The sequence below is a fragment of the Egretta garzetta genome, unplaced genomic scaffold, assembly GCF_000687185.1.
Source record: "Egretta garzetta isolate BGI_Z169 unplaced genomic scaffold, ASM68718v1 scaffold224, whole genome shotgun sequence".
Lineage (NCBI taxonomy): Eukaryota > Metazoa > Chordata > Aves > Pelecaniformes > Ardeidae > Egretta > Egretta garzetta.
In genome coordinates, this window is record NW_009259530.1 from 135,729 (window position 1) to 143,875 (window position 8,147).

The window sequence follows — 8,147 nt, forward strand, 5'->3', positions numbered from 1 at the left end:
GCCTCCTCTTCTCCAGACTAAACAACCCCAGTTCCCTCAGCTGTTCCTCGTATGACTTGTGCTCCAGACCCCTCACCAGCTTGGTTGCTCACCTCTGGACATGCTCCAGCAAGGCAAGGTCTTTCTTGGAGTGAGGGACCCAAAACTGAACATAGTATTCAAGGTGTGGCCTCACCGGCACCAAGTACGGGGGCACGGTCCCTGCCCTCCTCCTGCTGGCCACACCACTCCTGATACAAGCCAGGATACCATTGGCCTTCTTGGCCACCTGGGCACCCTGCTGGCTCATATTCAGCCAGCTGTCAACCAGTACCCCCAGGTCTTTTTCTGCCAGGCAGAAAAGCACTTCAGTACAGCACATTGGCCTCCTCCTCCAAGCTGGGTACCAGGCAAAATTTTGACAGCAACTGTGGTTTTCCTTCGCTGGTTTAATAAAACCAAGTGTAATGCAGCAGGAGAGATGCTGTACATGTTGCATCTTAGGCAAAGCAAACTTGCTTGGTTTTATTTTTTGCATGGTAATAAGTTCTCCCCAAAGAGGTAAATAGTACCACTTGGAAGACAAAATTATCTCTTGAGGGCATCACCAAGCACGTCCAGGGTTCTTCTAGTGCCGCGCATTAGTGAATTCAGTGGGTTTTTAAAGCGAAGCACAGTGTTCATCTTGAGAATAAAGCTCATAGTCCCCAAGTGAAAGTCCCTTTTTAGCAGTAAAGTTGCCTTTGAAAGTAAAAATCTGCTCATAAAACGGAACAGGCTCTTCTGCTGGGAATTGGCAGTTGAACGGTTGTTTTGGAGAACAAAACTTGTAGCTCTGAGAACTGCGAAGTAATTGAGGTTGTTTCTGCGATGCCCACGTGTGCTGCTGCGCTTGAGAGTTGCCTCCACTGGGCTCCCCGGGGCTGCTCGAACCATGCAGTTTTTTCTTTTTTTAACCAACGTTACGCATAATTTCGGTGAAGTTATTGACGCGTCGTGAGTCGTTCACCAAAAAGCCGCGCTCGCTGCAGCAGAACAGCTGTCATTCAGTAGCAGGAATCGAGAGCTAAGTGCGATGCAGCTGGGCAGGAGAAATGAAAGCGAGAAACCCCCATGATCCCAAAGTAGGTCGTCTGGTGTTTGAAGCCACCGTTGGTTTGCTCTCAGGAAGGCAGAACAGCTGCTTTCCTTGGCTGCTGAGCAGCAGCCCGCCCCTGGGCGTGCGACCGGGCTACCGCGCGGGGTTGCCCTCCTTGCCTCAGCAGGCGGGCGCTGTAGCACGAGCGGGGCATTCCCGATCGGAACGAGTCGGGGCCCACGTGTGCAAAAGAAGAGATTTCGGTACAGACTTCTCCTTTGCCACGGAACTCGTAGGCGGTGCTCGGTCCGGTGGCAGTTTGCGTTTGCAGAGACCAAAGATGACAACGTGAGAGCAATGCACGCCCGGGTGGTTCTGCCAGCGCTGACCGGGCGGGCGGGCGATGCCAGTCGTGTTTCAGCGTGGTGTTCCATAGATCTGTGGCTCGGGCTGTGACCCAGGTCTTAGCTGGGGAGGATTTGTTTCCTTTCCTGGCTGAGAGGATTCGTCTCGCTGATCAGTCTTTAAAAAGCCCGTTCAGCCCGTCTACCTTTTCAACCTCTGCTGTCAAAATAAAAAAATGGTGACTGCGAAGTTCCTTGGACCTTCTTAGTAAAAGGAGGCCACAGGACGTGTTTAAGAGTCCGTCTCTAAAATGCAAAGTAGAGCCGCTCCTGGGGTGGGTCGGGGTTTGAAGGCTTTCCCGTGTCCCAGTGCACCTCTGCGCCAAGGAGGGGCAGATCACTATCCCCCAAACAGCGATGTAAAATCTCCCTTTGCAGCGTGGCGGGGGTGAAACCGGAGTCTTCACAGAGTCCAACTGATAGGTAAATGTTTCCTTTTGCCAGGATGGGAAGCTCAAAATCCAGGAGGAAGATGCTAAACCGAAACAGCCCCTGAGAGAGGAGAACAGTGTCCCGCCGCATGGGTATGGAAGCAAAGAAATCTCGCTTTTGCCTTCTTTTCCAAGTCCTGCTTCCCCTTCTCTAATTTCTTTGCTGATGGGAAGTTTGGAAGAGTGCAACTGCCCTTTCCGAGAAAGATTTTCCAACCTTATGCCCTTGGTTGAGGTCTCTTTGCTGCTTTATCGTAGCTCTCTAAGGGAAGGAGGAGGTTCTCCTGCTTGCCAGCAGCGTGTCTGGATCTGAAAAGCTCTGTCTCTCTCCCGTTTGCCTTTGAGTTGGTTTCTATATAAATTTGCTGGTTACTCATTTTTCTTACTTCGTGAACCTTCGCAAGCCAAATGCTGCGGGGACCTGGACCTTTGGTCCTCGAGTCCAAAGAAGGTATCCTTGTGGGTGAGGGAAAGGAGGAGGGTTGGTGGATCCGTGGCGTTTGGTGCTAATAACCACGGACAAGAATAGAGATGTGGGAGAAAGAGAACTTGAAATAATATTTCAAGGAGATGCTTGTATAAAAAAGTAGTTCAGGTAGCCTGTTTCTAAACTCAGTATTACTGCGGGGACTTCTCCTTGTAGGGTTTGTCTAGTGTTTGGAAGCTGAGTTTCACGTTTGGATGTAAATGAGAAAAGATGTTTTAAAAGCCACAGGGAACAGCTCTGTAACGAGGGCTTTGCTGGGAGATGGTACCAGCCTCTCTGAAGCACTCGGAGCGCCAGTGAAAAAACGCGGTGCTCCGACACAGTGCGCTGAGTGCCAAGACAAGTTTATCAGAAAAGCATTGTCTTAAAAATAGCATAAGCTTGGTTCAAATCTGCTTTACCAGAGACTAAAAACCTTCCAGGCCTTAGCTGCTTTTGATCCCCGTTTCACCTTGAGTGTTTTAGCAGCATGAGCGTCGGGCTGCCGATTTATCCGGAAGGCCTGGAAGCGCGTTATCGCTGCCCGTTCACAGATGTTGTAGGGGATCAAACATTTTGCATTAATATGTTTAAACCTGGTTTTAAATCATGTTTGCACCACCTAAACAGTCTTATCTACGCTTGTGCTCCCTTCCTCTGCTCTTCTGAAGGTGTTTTGCAAGGTTTTTCTCCTGCTCTTCCCATTTAGCCGGCAGTGCCGCGTGTCTAAACAGCGCGGGTCGCGTACTGCCGCGCTGCTTGGCTGTTTGACGAAGCTTACGAATGCCTCGTACGGGTGGGATTTTAGAAACAGGATGAGGGAATTCTCTGATGGTCCAGATGTTTTTCTTAAATGTAGTGGTGACTGATGTTCTTCTCTGGCAGGTTACCGAGCAGCCCGCAGGAAGAGCAGGTTGGTGATTCATTTTCTTGCGCTGAAAGGCTGAAGGGCGAGGGTTCTTGGGGAGCTCCTGGGTCGCTGCAGCATCTTCCCTGCCCTAATGCCCTGAAGCGTCTCCTTCAGGTTTTTGCCTTGTGAGGATTTGTCTGTAGAGTCCGTAGCAGCGATCGTTCCCTAGCGGGAAAGCGCTGCTTATCGCATTAGAAAAGCTTTTAATTGGCCGTGCTGCACCTGCACGAGTTCAATTTGCCTCCTCAGCACAACCACGTTGTTCTTTAAACCAATGTCCACCCCGTTATTACTCCTTTGGCCCATGCCTTTCCTGGGTTGGCGTGTCAAAAAAGAACAATGGAAGCATAATATAATTCAGTGTTTGTGAAAACGGCCGCGTTGAACCTCCCTGGTCTGGGCTCTGTAGGCCAGCGGGGAGGGCTCTTTCGGTCGGGTGGTTTGGTTTGTGTTTTCCATGTCTGTCAAATTGACCAAAGTGCATTCTTCTTCCCCTGGGTGCCTGGCACAGCACGGCCAGACCCCGAACTGTCGATGGGCTGCTGCAACACTCAGGGTGTGTCCTGTCTGCGGGGAATTTCTGCATCAGTCAGGTCTTTTTCACAGTGAAAAAGATGCTTTAGTTCCCGCCTCGTTGCTGGGCCAGCAGCCTTGATCTCAACCTGAAGATCGAGCTGGCGTGGTCCTTGGTTCCCACAGCCCATCTGCCCTGTGGTGCAGGCGTGGATCATCCTGCAAAGGCACGGTGCTCCCGTGCGGCTGCGCGGGGCGCTGTCAATAGGGAGGGGTTAAAACCACAAGGGTGCGGAGGCTTCCTCCCCGGTGTAGGCGCGGATCAGCCGCGAAGCTCTAAGACACGTGCCACATCGAGAAGGTGTGAATGTCTTGGGTTTTACTTGGGCTTTAGGAGCAGCTGCCAGGACCTGGAAATGCCGCCATCTGCCAGCTCTGCCAGGAAGAAAGCAGCCGAAGCAAAAAAAAGGTAACTCCGAGGCCTTGTAACGTCACCTCCGTCACCCGGTGAATGTGCGTTTCCTCTGATTTTCATCTTTGCATAGCACAGGTTTCCCGCTGGTGACTTGGGGCACAGAAACGAGCCCTTTCCTGAAGCCCAAGTTACCCTTAGAGTAAACTCGATAAACAGCGGTTGCTGGAGGGTTCCCCGCTCTGCTCCGCGTTCAGTGCTTTGTTTTTCCTTCCCCTTAGCAGCTGCTTCCCCTTGAGCCAAGCGTTTTTTTTTCTGGGCTCAATCAGAAGTGAGAATAGGAGGCGTTGACAGGAGGTGTTTGTTACTGCTCCGCTTAAGCCACCTTGCCTTTCTCTCTTTTATTCTTTTTTGTGGCTAAGCCCCTCTTCCTTTCCTCGCTGCTTGACAGTCTGAATCTAGAGGGACCACAAGAGAGTTACCGAAAAGGGTGTTCGGGGGAGTGCTGCCGCCATCCCGGCACTGGCTTCCACGGATGCTGAGGAGCAGTTTGCGGGGAAGCAAGTCAGGGCGCCGATGAAACGCTGTCAGTGCAGCAGGCGTCCTGGGCACCCGGGTGCACGCACTTTAGGGGGAGCTGGAGGGCGGCGCTGGGCTGTGTTTCCCCCCAGTTGATCTGCCAAGACCCGAACCAGCAGGCTGTTGCGGTGCCACAGACGGACGGGAGCAGGGAAGAATCCTCTCGGGTAGTGCAGGGCTCCGACCTCCGCACCTGGGTAAAGGTGAACCAGCACCTTGGTTCCAAATAGGTCTTGGGGAATTCTTTTGGGGGAGAGGGGAGCACAGCGAGGTTACCTGACTTGGGAGAAGCTTTCAGGCTCACCCATGTCTGGCCGAGTGACCAGTTGCTCTTCTGGGCAGTTCTGCCTGGCGCAGGGACGGGTCTGGCAAGGAGCGGTTTTACCGGAGGAAGGAGCTGCTCCTGAGCCATTCCGCTCCGTGGCGAGAGCCAGCCCTCTCCTCCCCAGCCCTGCAGCACCCTGATGCTCAGAACAGGCAGGGAGGGGGGGCCCCAATTGCCCCCCAGTCACCCCGGGAACCTCTCTGTGTGGGATTTCTAGTCCTTCCCATTCCTCTGTGTTTATCTTGACAAAACACGTGAGTTCAAAGCAAATGCCACAGATTTATAGAATCACAGAATGGTTTGGGTGGGAAGGGACCCCCAGAGGTCACCCAGCCCAACCCCCCTGCAGGAGCAGGGACACCTTGAACCACATCAGGTTGCTCACAGCCCCGGCCAACCTGGCCTGGAATGGTCCCAGGGATGGGGCCTCCACCCCCTCTCTGGGCAACCCCTGCCAGGGTTTCACCACCCTCACTGGAAAGAATTTCTTCCTTAGATCCAGTCTAACCCTGCCCTGCTTCAGTTTAAAGCCATCCCCCCTTGTCCTGTCACAGCTGGCCCTGCTAAAAAGCTTGTCCCCCCCTTTCCTCTGGGCCCCCTTGAAGCCCTGACCGGCCGCACTCAGCTCTGCCCGCAGCCTTCTCTTCTCCAGGCTGAACACCCCCAACCCTCCCAGCCTGATGCATTTCCAAACGCCTGCGCACATGGAAACGCTTGCCTCGGGCAGGGCTTGTTCCAGTGCATTTATGTGGCTGTAAAACACACACGTGCCCCTCTTGTGACAAAGCGCTGCAGTGGACTGGGGCAGCTAAAACTTGAGTGGTTTATTACTGGTGACTCTTGCTGGCTTCACTGCAAGCCTTCACCTACTCTCATTCGGCCTCAGGAGCTTTGCACAGGTCCTGAGCACGGGAGCAAACTTCTGGTCCTCAGAGCAGCCAAGTTTTGGGGTGTCTTTAGCCTAGCGGAGGATTTGGGCTGATGGAACGATAATGAGAGAAAACACAAGTTTCTTTGCGTTGCCTATGTCTTGAGCGTCTCCTTAGGTAACCTATTTTTAGGTTAGATATTAGGAAAAACTTCTTCACTGAAAGGGTTGTCAGGCTCTGGAAGGGGCTGCCCAGGGAGGTGGTCGAGTCCCCATCCCTGGAGGTATTTAAAAGAAGGACAGGTGAGGTGCTTAGGGACAGGGTTTAGTGGTGGGATGGCAGGGTTAGGTTAAAGGTTGGACTCGATGATCTTAAAGGTCTTTTCCAACCAAAGCGATTCTATGATTCTATTCTATGATTCTTAATCTTTCTGTCCTCTTCCTGTGTTGCAGAACATCTGCAAGAACTGCGGCGGGGTCTTCTGCGAAGCCTGTTCAGCGAATGAGCTGCCCCTCCCGTCGAGCATTAACCCCCAGCGCGTCTGCAATCCCTGTCACCAGCAGCTCATCCAGCAGTATTCCACCAGTCCCTTGTAGGGGACGGGCTTGCAGGGAGGTGACCAAAACGCGGTTGTGGCTGATGACTGTTTCTGGAGGTGGTCAGGGGGAACGTGAAGAGCAGACGCTTGCCTCTCTTCGTTGGAGGGCGGAGGGGAAGCAGCTTCGTGGTGTTCACGGTCTCCTGTGACTGAAACGGCAGCCTGAGCCTTCCCCGTACGAACCTCTGCCCGCTCTCGGACCGAGCCTCTGCTGGGGAGAGCCGCTCCGGGAACACCACGCCAAGTTACCCCCGAGGCCTGCCCGAGCACGAGAACAGAGGGCCCTCGCCCGAAAAAGAGCTGCGTGTGCGCGTGTGTCTGCGTGTGCGAGGCGGGAACGGTCTCGTCCTCGAGCGTGTGGCGTGCAAGCGTGCTGCTGCGACCGGGAGCGGTTTGGATCCGTGGGTCTGGCTGCACGCCAAATGCCACGTCCCCTTTCCCCGTGGCTTTGACAATCTGGCTCAAGGCTGCTGCGCCGGGCCGGGTAAGAGGCCAGGCAACACTTCAGCCCTCTGGCCGTGGGCTTGCTGTGCCAATCGGTACCCAAAAATCAAAGCTGTGAAAGTTCTCCTGCTGTATTCTGGGCGGCATGGGTCTGGGGGGTGCAGGGGGCCAGAGCTGAGGGCCGGTGCTGGTCTGGCAGGGAGGTGCCCAGGGTTCCTCTCGGAGACCCTCGCTGTGCCCCTGTGACTACAAAATGGCGGTCGCAGCGCGGGCGTGGCTGCGCTCCCTGTGCTGCGCTAACCGGAGGCATCGGGTGCGTTCCCCAGGATCTCGACAGGGAATCCTCACGTGGCACAGGCTGAGGGCCGCTGGGATCCACCTCTCCCCCTTGTGATAAACCGGCTGGGGGCTTTTTTGTGGTGGGGTTGTTTTTGGGGGTTTTTTTGTTAGATGAAAACGCAGGCGAGACGAAGCGGGGATGCTTTTCACCTACTAGAAATGCTCGTTTGAAACACGGTCTACAGCGGTTTCACAGGTCACGCTGCGTTCTTCTTCGCTGCTGTTACCTCAAGGACGGTTGCGTTGCTCCAAGAAGCGGCGGCGGCTTCCTCGTGAAGCACAAAGCACATCAGAGTTGTGTTTGTGTTTTATACTGGAAGCCCTTCAGGCTTTTAAGACCACAGAATGTTTTGGAGTCCGTAGAAAACTGATTTATTTCTCTGTGACAAACGCATTTGGGTTTGTACACATTTTATTTGGGATTAGTGGTTTAATTCCTCAGAGGGGATTTTCTGTTCATTAGAGTGGGTGGGACCGCGTTAGAGAGCGCGGGCGAGTTTGTACCCGGACCCACGTGCTGTTAGCTCCCTCCCGGCCTCGGCGTGTTGGGCCACCCCAGTCCTCCCGCTCCCGAGGGCCCTGCGCAGCCACAGCACTTCGGGGGGCACCAATTTCAAGTTTTTCTGCCCTTTCCCCCCTCGCGGGTATTGAGTGGGTCGGGTTCCTTGCTGCTGCCCCCTGAGGCAGAGGAGCGGTTGTGCAGTGTTACGCTAGGCAAAGCCTGGACGGGCGGGCAGGGCTTTGCAGGGCCGCGACGCCGGAGCGGAGCCGATGCTGAGGTGGCGACGGGTTTGTGTACG

General features: G+C 54.2%; 1 protein-coding gene across 3 annotated transcripts in view; it reads left to right on the top strand.

Annotated features, from left to right (window-relative positions):
* The window catches only part of RUFY3 (RUN and FYVE domain containing 3), a 53,717-nt gene extending 46,862 nt beyond the window's left edge, over positions 1-6,855 (top strand). The window contains exons 15-18 of one of the 3 annotated variants that reach the window (XM_035893114.1): positions 1,906-1,985; positions 3,244-3,271; positions 4,176-4,250; positions 6,419-6,655. In XM_035893114.1, the coding sequence (XP_035749007.1) occupies positions 1,906-1,985; positions 3,244-3,271; positions 4,176-4,250; positions 6,419-6,562 (327 nt within the window). In that variant the 3' untranslated portion in view covers positions 6,563-6,655. Of the gene's footprint in view, positions 1-1,905; positions 1,986-3,240; positions 3,272-4,175; positions 4,251-6,418 lie in introns of all 3 variants that reach the window. The other 2 variants (XM_035893115.1, XM_035893113.1) reach the window with 2 other exon arrangements.
* Positions 6,856-8,147: the final 1,292 nt, after the last annotated feature.